Here is a 13,930-nt window from a genome sequence, read left to right as displayed (position 1 = left end):
ACTTGAGAGAATAAATCCTCATACATGCAGTTATGCGCAATGAGTATAAATGTGGAGAAAATATGAATTTCTTTTTTTTTGTTTATCTGTTTTTGTGCATTCGTTTCAGATAGAAGGCTGTGCAACAATATATATATGTGAACTCTGCACGCACACACACACGCACGCACGCACACACACACACACGCACACGCACACACACGCACACACACACACACACCTGTCAATGCTGTTTTGTGTGTTAATAAAGCGCTGGATATCACGCATTGAAATGTGGTTTTGGGATCTTTATCGCAGGCAAACTGAAGTCCAACATATTCTTATATTCTCATAAATAAAAAGGGCTTAATGACACACAAAGTAATTCAGTAATAACCTGAGGAAAGTATGTTGATCTATGTTAAAAAGGAATGCATCATATTTACAACAAAGTGATTGCTATATATCCGTGTCGGCGACATTATGTGTTTTTAGCAAACGACAAGCATCTGTAACCAGTGGTAAGTCCCATTCTTTACATTAGTAGGTTTAAACAGGTTATAGGGTGTGAAAAACTATAATAATGTGTAGCTATACCTTTGACTCATGTGGCACTTGGTAGGGAAAGAAAATAAGGACAAGACAGAGAAATAAGGCAGACAAGTAAGAATCAATAGCACCTAACAAAAACAGCCCTTCCAAAGTGAGCACCAGTTTACCAGTTCGGAGGGGGCATGTAGTCAGTGCAGTGGTAAACTGGGTGCCATTCTTTAGTAACATGTTGTGATTGTGTGTTTCCGCACGGAGCAAATGGCCACTTGGTCTCTGTGGTTTGGTTCTGTACGAGTTCAACGTCCTCCATCTCTCTCCTCACATACATGCCATGCAGGGAAATAGCACCATCCTTTGAAAACAGGAAGTAAAGCCAAGTCCACGACTTCAGCGCACTTATTGCCTCGTTGCTTGTTAAAAAGGGACGTCTTGGGCGACGGGGTTTATGTCCTCTTCATGCACACCTGACACCGGCTTATGTGCGTTCGGAGATTGCCCGCTTTGAGAGTGGTCGGCACCGGTTTCCTGGAAGGTGAAAGAATCATAAGACGTCACAAGAGCATCCCGGGTTACCACACACAGAAGTTTTAACTTTTACTTTTGTTTCTGGAACAAAATTAGGGAACAACTCTGCATATTACAACTAAACTGATACTTTAAAGTAATTTATGCCTGGGAACAACAGAGTGCTAATGGTTCAGTTGTGGCATAACTTCACCTGAAATCAAGTCTTCTGGACCACGTGGTCTTGAAATGAGAGCTCACTTAAGCAATATGTCATTAGATATTACATGTTTTCTTTGGATGGAAACTTTTTATGGTAGATTCATTATTGTGAATGTTGGAGCCATGCTCAGTGGGAACACCACACACTAGAAGTGACTGCAGCACTCGCGCAGTATTTATGTTTCCCCTCTGAGCGAGTGAAGGCTGGAGGATCTTTCGGTGTGGAGTTTGCATGTACTTCCTTAGCATGCAAGGGTTTTTTTTTTTTGGGGGGGGGGGGTTCTGTGTTTACGCTTTGCTGGACTGGTGGCTTGTTCAAGTTGTATCCTGCCTTCAGTCATGGTCAGCTGGGATTAGCTCCAGTGGTATTGAAGTTTTCTTTTTCTTTTTTTAAATGGTTGAACTTCAGCAAGGATTTGAAAAAATGTCTTCAATGTAAAAGATCATCAGAAGGAAAGACTGTTTTTAAAGTTGGAGTTGTCAAAATCCTGCAGGCACTTGCTTCAGTTGGAGAAATAGTGTTTTGGTAAAAATGATCTTTTTATGAATTACCATCACCCTTCAGGGTTTTCATCAATATTTAAGAAAGAAAATCATCCCCTATCTTTGTTTCACCTCTGGGCACACACAACAGCACTGCAGACTGAAATGTACAGCTCCTGTAGCCATATTTGACTCTGAGGTCACAGATATTTCACCGGTTCACCTCTAGTGTGAATGTGATTCTATAGAGTTCAACAAAGCACGTATTTTCAGGTGTTAAGAACAAAAACACTTGGTTTAACAATGTCTGGGTGTGAGTGCTCTGTCTTACGTGAACATCTCATTGTCTTCGATGGTCGCCAGCCAGAAGCTGTAGGAGTTGGCGAAGTAGTTGCAGGTTCCTCTGCCGTGACACTCGATGAACGGAGCACTGCGGAACTCCTCCAGGCAGGAACCAGGAGAGGCCAAAGCCTGGCCTGAACCCTCAGCCCCGGCGCTGGTGTGCTGGAAAAAAAACACACACACACACACACAAACTAATGAGGGAGACTCTCTGGAAGTTGTGTACAAAGACTATCATTCAGGTTCATTTTAAAAAACCGCAGCACATGATGCGGATGAAATGAGCCAACACCCAATAGATTAGGTTGAATCTAATTTGAAAAACACACAGTCAGGACAATAATGTGAAAACTGAACGACTTTAATTGGATGCAAATGATTTACAATTAGTGTGAAGCTAAACGTTACTGGTCCCATCCAGCCTGCAAGGGGTTGATTACTTGTTTATCTGTTGTCCTCTGCTCTACTGTTTATCTATCTAACTGTTCTTTTATATTTATTCTAGGGAACTTGGTCTTCAAACTACCTCAATTCATTGAATGTTTCCTTTCCACCCTGAAGAACCCATTCTCATGGTTCAGATGAAAAGCTTTGCCTGATTTAATTCAATCTAGTGAATCGTCTGAAATGAGGCTTTGCTTTCACATCTGCATGGTGACCATGAGCTGGCAGATCCTCTCACTTGTGCGGATGTTCTTACCATGACAAAGGAGTATCCGATCCAGAGAGAGTCCCAGCCCTGAGGACAAGCTGGGATCATGATGGTCTGGCTGTGCACTGCTATCACCATCGCTGGGGCTTCACATACTGCACATCTGTTCACACGCACGACGGAGAGCAGGGTGCACAAAGTGTTACACAAAGTCTTTTTATACTGGCGCAACACCATGGATGAAGACGTTGACTTACCGGCTGATGAAGGGTTTGATGTTTTCTCCAGTGATGGGCGCCATGCTCATCGGCATGGGCTCAGGTGAGGTGAGCCAGTAGGAGTAATCGTTGCGGGAGGCAAAGTTGCAAACATTGTTGATGTTACAGAACAGGAAAGGCATGGGGCTGAACTTCCTTAGACAGCTGCCGGCCGTGCCTACAACACAGAGCCAGAAGGAATGTAATTCACTCATCAAAACTAACCACAAGCACATTTTTAAATGGCTTCTTCCTTTTCTTATTCTCTTGTCTCAAGTTTCTCACCTAGATCTTGTCCATGGGAGCGTTCATTGCCTTGTACATAAAGCAAAGAGTAGCCGTCATATATGAGCGAGGTTCCTTGAGGACAGTATGGTACGTCCACTGATTGGCTGTGACGTGTCACCAGGAACCCATGCTCCATGGAGGAGGGTCCAGGGGGCCCCACTTGACCTTGAACACCATCAGGACCTGGAGGGCCAGGGTATCCTATCGGCCCTGCAGGTATAGAGTGAATTCATCCAGTTTAGCAAGTGATTTGGCAAAACACGTCTGCCAATGACGTCAGTCTGTGTGAACTTCTCACCTTGTGGCCCTGACAGACCGGGCTCTCCTTTAGCTCCAGGCTGACCGTGATAACCGGGGATACCTTCCTCACCTTTTGGCCCTTGAATACCTGTCACACCTGAGAGAGGATAAAAAAGTAAAGAAACCGTTATCAAAATGGTTGAGCAGGAGGAAAAACTGTTGATTTAGAGCAGCCACGGTATCAAACTTGACTTCTTTGCAGCCTGTGGGACAAATTTTGAAAGTGTCTACGTAAAGAAGAACGTCATTTGACAACATTTGAATATAATATAATATAAGGTGAAATTAGAGGTGGACATCACCAAATGCATGTACTTTGATTCAATAAGCTGAATTTACAGGTATTCATTTACCTCTTTATGTTAAATGATGCTATAGTCTGGCCCTCTGGTAGACTGGCTGAAAGTTATGTTATTTAAGTACAGAAAAATAATTAAATAAAAAATCGTTGTGCAACCAAATTACTGTGTTAGAGATCCAGGCACCGAACAGGGTTTACCTATCAGAGAGCTTTGGGAAAGGGCACAGCAGCAGGAAGAGTCTCGGTGTTTTCTCGGGGTTTCATACTTTAAAAATGATTGATTAAATAAATAGGTCAAATGTCTGAAAGAATCATCACCTTGCTGTCCTTTTTGTCCATGAGGCCCAGCTGGTCCTTGAGGTCCAGGTAAGCCTGAATTTCCTGGGAACCCGATGTCTCCTTTGATAAAGGTTTTGGGGCCCGGCGGACCTGGAGGGCCATCATGACCTAAAATGCACAGTATCATCGAAAGAGAAGGTTTGAGTTACCAGTGTTGGTTTTTACTTGATATTTTTAACAAATATGTAATCAACCCTTCAAATACCTTTCTCTCCAGGAAATCCTGTGTCTCCATATTCTCCTTTGAATCCAATGTCCCCGCCGGTACCCTTTGGACCTGGAGGAGGTATTTAGTGTTTATGAGCTTTCAATTTCTTGATTTAAAAATAAAAAAAGCACATTTGTTTCCATATTTTCTTATATACTTTAATATATTCAGTTTTTCACTCACAAATACTGACTTGCACACTTGCAGACACATAGCACAAGCTCATGACACTCTATATCCTCACCTGGGAAGCCAGGAACACCCTGTAATCCTCTCTCTCCCTTCTCTCCATTAATACCCGGTAGGCCAGGAGGCCCCTGTAACCAGCACAAACACAAAACCAGGTGTTAGTGACGTTTAAGTCATCTCTGATCAGAATGCACATGAAAGAGGAAGGTAAGAAAGCTGAATTGGTAGCCAGCATTACGACTCACAGGGAATCCAGGAGTGCCAGAATCACCCTTGTGTCCCGTCTCTCCCTGGAAACCGTGCAGACCCCGATCTCCTTTGTCCCCCTTGTGACCACCGTGGCCTGGAACGCCAGAGAGTCCTGGTGCACCTGGCTGTCCTGATTGATGAAGACAAAAAGAAATATTGGAGTAAAAGAAGCACGTACACCCAGGACAGCTCATCAGGACACCGCATATTCAAACAAACACGCACATAAACAGGCTTTGGTTGGTGGGGTGAACACTGGAGTGCTAAGAAGAATTCTACACCAGCAGAAGAGAACCTGCAGTGTCCTCTGGTTTGGCTCACTCACGGTATGTAGAATTAAAGTTAGATTTGGGCGGAGGGTTGAGGCAGGTGTGTTGGAGCCGGTAGACATCTAAAACATGCAGGATTTCAAAGCATTGATTTATCTTGTTCCTTTTTATGTTCTTGATCCTTCAAGGGGTCTCCAACATTGTTTTGAAGAGTCCCTGTAGTGCGCGTTTTAGATTTGTTTTTTTCTGCTATTCAGAATGACACGTGGATCAGGGTTGGACACCACAGCAATACTGGGCCAATGTGTCATTGCCAAAATCTCTACAATGGATTTAATCCCCATACAAAACATGTGAGAGAAGGAACACTGCTTATGGTATGGTACCATTACACAATGGTAAGGGACCTTTAAATTAAGTTTTTAGATAAAAAGGAGATGAACAGCGAGCCTGCAGAACAGGGTTGTCGGTATGTTATTCAGCGACATCTGAAAAACTCAGCCAGCTCTGGAGAAAGAAGCAGGCAACTTTCCAAAAGGCCAGATCAATCATCAATTGATTATCTCATTGTAAAGAAGGCTTTTAATTTTACTCAGTATGAGTGACGCCATTATAAATAGATTTAGTGTATTTAGTGAAGACATACCACCGAGCCGTCGTGGCTCTTAAATTTGCCCGTTGTCATGTATGTTTCTGTGATGGACTAGTGACTTGTCCAGGGTGTCCCCCTGCCTTAGGTATTTATTAGACTATATTTTGACGACACACCATTAATCACAAACAAATTCTCAACATGTCACATATTTTACAACACCTGCTTCTCCGGGTTGTCCGGGTGTTCCTCTGTCTCCTTTGGGGCCTTCTAGTGAAAGTCCTGGAACACCCTGCTCTCCAGGCTCACCCAAGGGTCCCTGTAAGCCCGGAAATCCTTTGTCTCCCTTGATACCGGGGACGCCCGACTGACCCGGAGTGCCGGGGAAGCCAGGGCTACCTTTGTCTCCTGCAGGAGGGAAAGAGAAAGTCACCCAATGAAACCCTGATGATCTCCAGCAACTGAAAAAATATAAAATCTGAAGAAAAGGGCTCTTACCTTTGTGACCACTGTGTCCAGGAACCCCAGGCCTACCAACACCAGGTATACCTGCAGAAAATAGCGTACACTGTGATTCCTGATAGTGTCGGCTTGTGTGACGCGTGAATGGTCAAACCAAGGATGAGATCGGAAAGAGCAAAATGGTAACGTTTCAAAATATTTGGTACTTTGTTAATATGATGAAAAAAAACTGAAAATGATTGTGATTAAAGAAAGAAAAAATTAGGTTTTCTATATAACCTCTTTAGAAAAAAGGATAATTTGACAGCATTGTCAGGATTGTTGAGCGATTCCTACTTGTTCCCAAGTCAAAGCTTCTTCAGCTAAACTAACATTTCTTCTTTGTTACTGTTGAAAAATTGCAATAATGATATTTTAAAGACATTGATCAACTTTTAGCTTTGAGTTTATAGGTAATCTTTAACCCTGAGCAGTGATATAGAGATATTCCCATCAATGGTTTCCACAGTGGATCATCTTCTGTTTGCTCTGTCCTCCTTAATCACACCAATCTCCTGCATGTCCTCACTCCATTCTTAACATCCTCTTACCATCTCAACCTGGTCTCTGTCCTTTTCCTGCTTCACTCTCCACAATGAGCTCTCCCTCTAATTTACTCTTCTTTAATCCTGTCCAAGTCCGCTCACTCCCAGTGAAAAAGAAAAAAATATCCATGTGTTGAGGCTCTGACACCTCCGTTTCAGCCTCCTTTCTATAGGTTTTATTTATTATTACGTTGATAAGGTAGAGTTATGTTGATAGACATCAAGAAACACGCATTTACAGATTTTCCTGTGGCACAAACCTGGGTCTCCTCTTTCTCCCGTGGAGCCGGGGATGCCATCCACTCCAGGCTCTCCCTTATCTCCTCGGGATCCGGGAGGTCCCTGCAGGCCTCCTTTACCTGGAAGAGAACATGTGCACTCAGCTTGAGACACCCGAGGGAATCTTTAAAGTATATGACTAGATGATTTATGTAGTCGTAGCTAGTCAGTATTAGTACATTGATCTTATCCAGCAACATAAAGAAGATCCTGAATTTCACCAAAATAGAAATAGAATTACAGATACTTCTGGAAAAATGGAGTTAGTGTAAGTAAATGTCGGAATTTACTTTTGTTTGGGAGGCGATGCATTGTTGAGGTATCTTGAACATTCTTGGTCACAAGCACTCTTGGTCAAATCGTAAGTACATCGGCACATTTGTAGTATTGTTGTGTTTTTAAATGTAGAAACAGAGGCTTAATCCTTAGCGAAGATACAAATCATGATTATGCCTGTATCAAATCTATTGAAACACAAAATGAATCGTTTGCTGGATATAAAATATCATGAAGTAGTCATCAGAAAAATTAATTCTCAATTAGGCTACAGACTCCTGAAAACATTGATCTAAGTACAACAACAAAGTATTTTATGTAAATGTATGTCCGACAATATATAAGATGTCAGACTAAACCCTGTCAAACTTATTTCATTTGACGTCTCCATAAGAACCAACTGTACTAACCTTTGAATGACCAATGAATTAACTGCAATGAGTGTGTTTGCACAAAACCAGAAGGTCGACTCACCATGAGGTCCCTCTTGACCTGGTTCTCCTGGAGATCCTGGAAGTCCACCAACCCCCTTGTCACCTGGCCGACCCGCCTGACCTGTACAGCACAAACACACATTTCAAAAATATTGTCAAGAAAAAAAACTCAAATAGCCTGAGTAGACTGAATTAATATGATAAAAAAAAAAAGTGGAAAATCTGACCTGGATACCCGTCGCGCCCTTGGTCTCCCTTAAGCCCTTGCAGTCCAGGCTTGCCAGGCATACCGGAATAACCCTTCTGGCCTTTATCTCCAGGTGACCCTGGGAATCCAGGCTGGCCGATCAGACCCTGCACAAGAAGAGGAATTTACACAGAGGCCTGTTAAAAACAGGTGGATAGAGTAGCTGGTTTCATTTAGTAGTTAGTTCTTTTAAAAGTAATCCAGTCAGTTTATTAGTTAAGGCAATTTAAAGTAACTTTTGTGTGCGTTGCTGTATTTTTGCAAGCCGTTGCACCTTAGAAAGCAGTCTTCAAAATGGAAATTTTACAATACAAAAATTGACAGACATGATTCATTTTGAATAATTTCACTGTGGGTGTGAGTTAAAAAACAATCTCAGGTTAATATTGAATTTGCAGATTGCATCAAACGATTCAGTAAAAAGAAAGGCAGCAGGGTTTCACATAGTGTAAGTATGTGCACGTCCTGATGGAGGGAAGGAGTTGGTGAAGACGCATCAGTCAGTAGAAGGACGATGGTCAATAAATAGTTTGAGGCAAAGGGGTTTTTGGGATGCCAGTAATCTTGAGAACTTGTAGCTCCAACTGTCTAAAAACAAGCAAGTTGGGCTTATTTTATAGTCTAAATCGGATGTGTAAGAGTATCTCTGTAATTACAGAAAATGATTGAGATGATCACATCCACAGCTTTCAAATTAATATTTATTTGTCATGTATTTCTCATTCAGGGAAATATTTGCCTATATTTGGTAGCTTGTTTTCGTCGAATCAAGCAATTGATAGTAGTATTAACAGTTGATCTATATAATGGCAGCGCTACCTACTGATCCAGGTCATAATTGTGTAGTATTTTTTTAAATATTTACACCACAGATTTTCTTTAGCTATTCCCAGTCAGTGGACAAGTCATATTTAGTGTATTTATCTGTGAAATAACATATTGTATTGTGGGGCAGTCACACTGAATTTTGTTCATGGAATTCTTCAGGGACTATGTTAAACGAGATGATGAAATATATGTGATTTTAGTCCATTTTACACCACTTTTGGAGAGAACTGAGTGAATATTTACCATGCAATGGTTTATCATCAAACTGACTTCATTATCTTTATGATAGAAATATCAGTTAACAGCAAATTATGGTCCAAATTTTCAATTCATACATATATTAGCGAGTACCCTATAAAGGATTGAGCATATCCCCACCCATGATATCTGTGTAAAACATTTGATTTACAGATTGCATGGCTTACCTTTTCTCCTGGAGGTCCTGGGATACCAATACCTGGCTCACCAGGTACTCCAGAGTCTCCTTTTGTTCCATCTGTTCCGCTCAGTCCAGGATGTCCCGGTGTACCAATGTCTCCTTTGGTGCCCTTTGGCCCGGATGGACCTGCACACAGACACACGAACAGGAAATGTTTATCTTTGCAAAAGCTGTGAGTTTTCTCACTGTGTAAATAATCTGATTCCAGTCAGAAAATGATCAATGCAGCGATTCTAATTTTTTGGCTCAAACATGGATGTAATGCATATTTGTACAGATTGTACTGAACTTTTTTTCTTTTTTCTAAATGGAACAAAGTCTACAATAGTCGGTTATCTCATTAGGAGCTTTAACATGTTGCATCTCAAATGATTTGGGAGTGGATGGAGAGGACGGTAGGAGGAGCCGGTGGAACGGGAGCATGCGAATGACGATGGCTGGAGGCGAGGCAGAAGTCTATCGTGACACTGGGAACTGGGAACTGTTTTTAAAATTGTATGTAATCAGGAATCTACTGCTGAGTTCAACAAAGCTCCACCTTTAAGCAGATACCAATGTGTCGTGCGTCGTTACCAGCAGTTAAACATCTTATCATCAACTACTATTTTAGAAAATAAAATGTTAGTTTGTTAAAAAAAAAACAACAAAAAAAAAAAAACATGGTTTAATCTCCAAAAACTTTTTACGAATATACGCCTACCAACACACTCCTTGGTATTTCATTCTCATGCATTATGTGTGTTTCAGTTCACACCTGGTATTCCCATCTCTCCAACGCCGCCTTTGTGGCCTGGCGGTCCCATGTGTCCGGGCACGCCGGGAAAACCGGAGTCTCCTTTAGCACCTGAAAAATACCACAGATGCTGAAAAGCTGAGCGCATGCATGTGTTTTAAGTATATATGGAAATATGTTATATAATTTATGCGTAATTCAGGGCGGTCAGGTAAGTCACCTGGTTGTCCAGGTGTTCCAGGTTCTCCATCTTTGCCTGGCATTCCAGGGTCTCCTTGAAGTCCTCTGTGGCCTTTCTCCCCAGAGTATCCGTCCTGACCTGACAGCAAAATCAAACCAGATTCATTTGAGTGTTTCACAGCCTAACATTCAGACTCAATGATTGGTTTGTACATGTCAAATCCCTAAACGAGCGTTAGAATGAGCTGAAAGGTCAGGTTGATATTTTTACCTCGGTCTCCAATGTCTCCTTTTTCACCCTTCATGTGCTCCATTTCCACTTCAGTCATGTTTCCAGGGGGTCCTGGAATTCCTCGCTCTCCCGTTTCACCTTTAGGACCAAACCCTCCAATGCTGCCTCTTATTCCAGTGATACCAGGATCACCTGAACGGTACCAAGAGGAGCTTTTATAAGTGCTGTATTAAACTGAAACACCTTTCAAGCCATCGCACAGTGAGACCAATAAGAGAAAAAGAGACTTTTTTTTCTCCATCATTTGGTGTTTCTTACCTCTCAGCCCAGGAGATCCAGGCTGGCCTGGTGGTCCAGGAAACCCTGGTACACCTGGTGTTCCCATGACTCCCATTTCACCTTTATAACCTGTACACACAAATATGCAACTTTAGAGTTCTGCAATTAATCAACAGTTTAAATCGACATAAGGTAGACATAAGCAATTTTTTTTTGTCACTTCTTTCCCCATATAATGGGGGCGTGTCTCATTTTGACCTGTGAAAATCAAATTGTCACTCTTTTTTTTAACCACCATATTAAATTTTCCACCTCAGTAAAAATGATCTGACAATGCAGACACAACGCGGGGAAAAAAACTGAAAAAAGTGTGACCGTACTCTCATATATGTCTGTGAGTATACAAATTTGGAAACACGTTTCAGTGAACTTTATTTGCAGATGACACGATTATTTATTTATTTATTCAGCAGACCTCAAAGTCCAAAAGAAGTAGTCAGCAGCGCTTGAAATGCTGAGTAATTTAATCAAACAGACTGAAATTAATGTGAGCATTTATCAACACACATGATTAAATGTTTAATATCTTATGGAGGTAAACAATATAAATGTGGTATGGTGGGGAAACTAGGTAGAATATTTACCACTCACATGTGGATCGAAAACATCAGAGAACTGATGACTTCTGACTAAAGTTATGAGCATGTATTGACACGCAAATCAATAACTGAGTGGTATTTTACGTAATACATGAACATTATTTCCTGGTAAGAAGAATATGGGGGTTGAAAAAGTACGTGGAGTTCAGGTGGGGAACCATTCAAACATACAGTATAAAGCCCGCCAAATAACATTATAGTCGTGCAGATGAGTTTTATATAATTACGACATTTAAAGTGAAGATTTAACAACTTCATTCATCTCTAAAGGGAATTATGCTACAGTTGATCTTGGGGATGTTTTCAGTTAAATGTACTTGACTTGGTTCTCACCTTGGGTTCCGATTTGTCCGTCCCTTCCCTGTTGGCCTGTAGGACCCTGCAGTCCTTTAGTACCTTGAACCCCAGGAAATCCAGGGGCTCCCTTATCTCCTTTAGGACCAGACATATCTAGACCGGGAGCACCAGGGTAGCCTCTCTCTCCCTTTACACCTTCCCGACCTGAACAAGATTCACAGAAACACCATCTCCGTTCAAATTCAGAAAAAAAAAGAAACACAAGCACATGGTGACTATGAAATGGCAAAAGTTGGCCCTAACCGTATGGTCCAGGCTCCCCAGGCGGACCCTGTGGTCCAGGGGCTCCAGTTGAGCCTTTCCCTGCAGGTCCAGGCGCACCAGCCAATCCAGGAGGTCCCGGAGGCCCACTATCGCCTATTTCAAAGAAACAAGAAAACAAAATTAACCATATTGTACAATTTGACACCGAATAAATAAAAGCTGAACATCTTGAGAAGGTTTGATGCCGTACCTTTAATTCCTTGAGGTCCAGGTAATCCTGTCTGTCCTTCTCGCCCGGGTATACCAGGGAACCCGATGTTACCCTTCTCTCCGGGGTACCCCTTAACTCCTGAGTCACCCTGAGAACCTTTTGGACCTGGGAGACCCTGTCCAGGTTCACCCTGAAAAGGCATGGAAATAAGCCCTGAATTGCATTGCAAAGCAAAGACTGATTTTACCTGACATTTCAATATAAAGTCAATAATAAAATGGTGTGCCAGCAAGTACACACTTTTTGTCCAGGTGCACCAGGGTTTCCAGTCAAGCCGTCCTGTCCTGGTTTCCCCGGCTCTCCGGTTAATCCTGGAGCTCCTGGAATTCCACTGATTCCTTGAAAGATTAACAAAAAAAAACACATTTCATCAGAGTTCAGTTTTGTTTGTGTGCCACAGTTTTCTCCTCACTCTTACAGTCACAGAATACTTCACCTTTAGGGCCAGTTGGGCCTGGAAATCCAATTCCACGAAGTCCATCTTCACCCTTTTGTCCTGGAAGACCTGGGAACCCCTGGTCTCCAGGTAGACCTTTTTCACCTTCAAATGACAATAAAAGTGTATATTAAACAGGACTCACATTTTGTTTTGTTGAAGTCAATGCTGTTATTTCATCCAAGTCTTCAGATATTGTGGAAAACTGACTACATTTCAGTCTGCTTTAATTTTCTAATGCCAAGCGATGACATTCTTGCCACCTGTTGTAAAGAGAATATTTAGATTATGGGCTTTGTAAGAGGCTAAATATAACTCAATAGATGCGGTCAAGATCAAGGTGATTTGGAATATTAACTTGTTTGCAGTTTCAATGTCATGGTGGTACTTTTTCCTGTCAATAACTTGGGAACATCTTTGGAAATCTACACAAAGATGCCACAATAGTGTCAGAATTTGCTCACCTTGAATTCCAGGTAGGCCGTTTTCCCCTCTTGGTCCAGGAACACCCTGAGGTCCAGGAGTGCTCACACCTTTACCCGGCTCACCTTTAAACCCTGAGGGACAAACGTACACATACGTGTCAGCAAGTTAATGTGCTCAGGTAGAACTTATAAGAACACCCAACATTGTGTACATGTACCCATGTGTGTGTGTGTGTGTGTGTGTGTCCTGTGAGGACCTGAGTGATGAAGAACCTTTTCTAGATGTTGTTTCAGGGGTAAAATATGGTTGTTGTTTTTTTTTATCTCTAAAAGTATAATCACTTTCATTTGAGGGCATTACAAACAGGGTATCGTTTGTCTCAGAGGAGCAATTAGAACTAGTTTGATGTTTATTATTTGATCTTTTATGGTGTAGATCTCAAGCGTACCAGGCAATCCAGGAGCTCCAGGATGTCCAGGTCTACCCTGACTGCCTTTCTCTCCAGATTCTCCTGCACGGCCAAAGCCTGGCATACCCGGTGGACCCCTCTCTCCAGGAGTCCCAAAAAGACCAGGGTCTCCAGGTAGCCCACGTTCACCCTTGATGCCCTCTTTGGCCTGAAAGCAGAGTTAGGAAAAAAAAAAAGGTTTTAGACTGAGATTGTTCTTAAGTTTAGTGTCAAGTCAACATCTAGTGGACGTTGATTCTTTTTTCCACTGATAGTCACATACTGACAAAATACCAATGGCAGCATCACCCACTGTTTTTTGCTCTCACTTGGTATCTTATGTAACTTTACGGCAGTTTTTGGTCGCCAGCAGCACCATTTTTCTTTCATGAAGAATAAGCTGCATTGGTCAATACGGTCAAGGGCAAGT

General features: G+C 42.0%; 1 protein-coding gene across 1 annotated transcript in view; it reads right to left on the bottom strand.

Moving 5' to 3' along the window:
* Positions 1–277: 277 nt before the first annotated feature.
* The window catches only part of col4a1 (collagen, type IV, alpha 1), a 43,297-nt gene continuing 29,644 nt past the window's right edge, over positions 278–13,930 (bottom strand). The window contains exons 26-52 of the mRNA XM_080477865.1: positions 13,501–13,669; positions 13,091–13,183; positions 12,627–12,731; positions 12,431–12,528; positions 12,170–12,320; positions 11,959–12,072; positions 11,692–11,859; positions 10,739–10,828; positions 10,460–10,612; positions 10,229–10,327; positions 10,030–10,119; positions 9,262–9,401; positions 7,989–8,115; positions 7,802–7,882; positions 7,033–7,131; positions 6,225–6,275; positions 5,949–6,134; positions 4,862–4,995; positions 4,672–4,744; positions 4,425–4,496; positions 4,199–4,327; positions 3,578–3,676; positions 3,277–3,489; positions 2,992–3,169; positions 2,783–2,897; positions 2,072–2,244; positions 278–1,056 (exon numbers count right to left, since the gene is read on the bottom strand). Of these exons, the coding sequence (XP_080333991.1) occupies positions 975–1,056; positions 2,072–2,244; positions 2,783–2,897; positions 2,992–3,169; positions 3,277–3,489; positions 3,578–3,676; positions 4,199–4,327; positions 4,425–4,496; positions 4,672–4,744; positions 4,862–4,995; positions 5,949–6,134; positions 6,225–6,275; positions 7,033–7,131; positions 7,802–7,882; positions 7,989–8,115; positions 9,262–9,401; positions 10,030–10,119; positions 10,229–10,327; positions 10,460–10,612; positions 10,739–10,828; positions 11,692–11,859; positions 11,959–12,072; positions 12,170–12,320; positions 12,431–12,528; positions 12,627–12,731; positions 13,091–13,183; positions 13,501–13,669 (3,282 nt within the window). The 3' untranslated portion in view covers positions 278–974. The remainder of the gene's footprint in view (positions 1,057–2,071; positions 2,245–2,782; positions 2,898–2,991; positions 3,170–3,276; positions 3,490–3,577; positions 3,677–4,198; positions 4,328–4,424; positions 4,497–4,671; positions 4,745–4,861; positions 4,996–5,948; positions 6,135–6,224; positions 6,276–7,032; positions 7,132–7,801; positions 7,883–7,988; positions 8,116–9,261; positions 9,402–10,029; positions 10,120–10,228; positions 10,328–10,459; positions 10,613–10,738; positions 10,829–11,691; positions 11,860–11,958; positions 12,073–12,169; positions 12,321–12,430; positions 12,529–12,626; positions 12,732–13,090; positions 13,184–13,500; positions 13,670–13,930) is intronic.

The sequence above is a fragment of the Lipophrys pholis genome (genome assembly GCF_963383615.2).
Source record: "Lipophrys pholis genome assembly, chromosome: 13".
Lineage (NCBI taxonomy): Eukaryota > Metazoa > Chordata > Actinopteri > Blenniiformes > Blenniidae > Lipophrys > Lipophrys pholis.
Note: the sequence above shows the minus strand (reverse complement) of the source record. Positions and strands in the feature narration are given on the sequence as shown.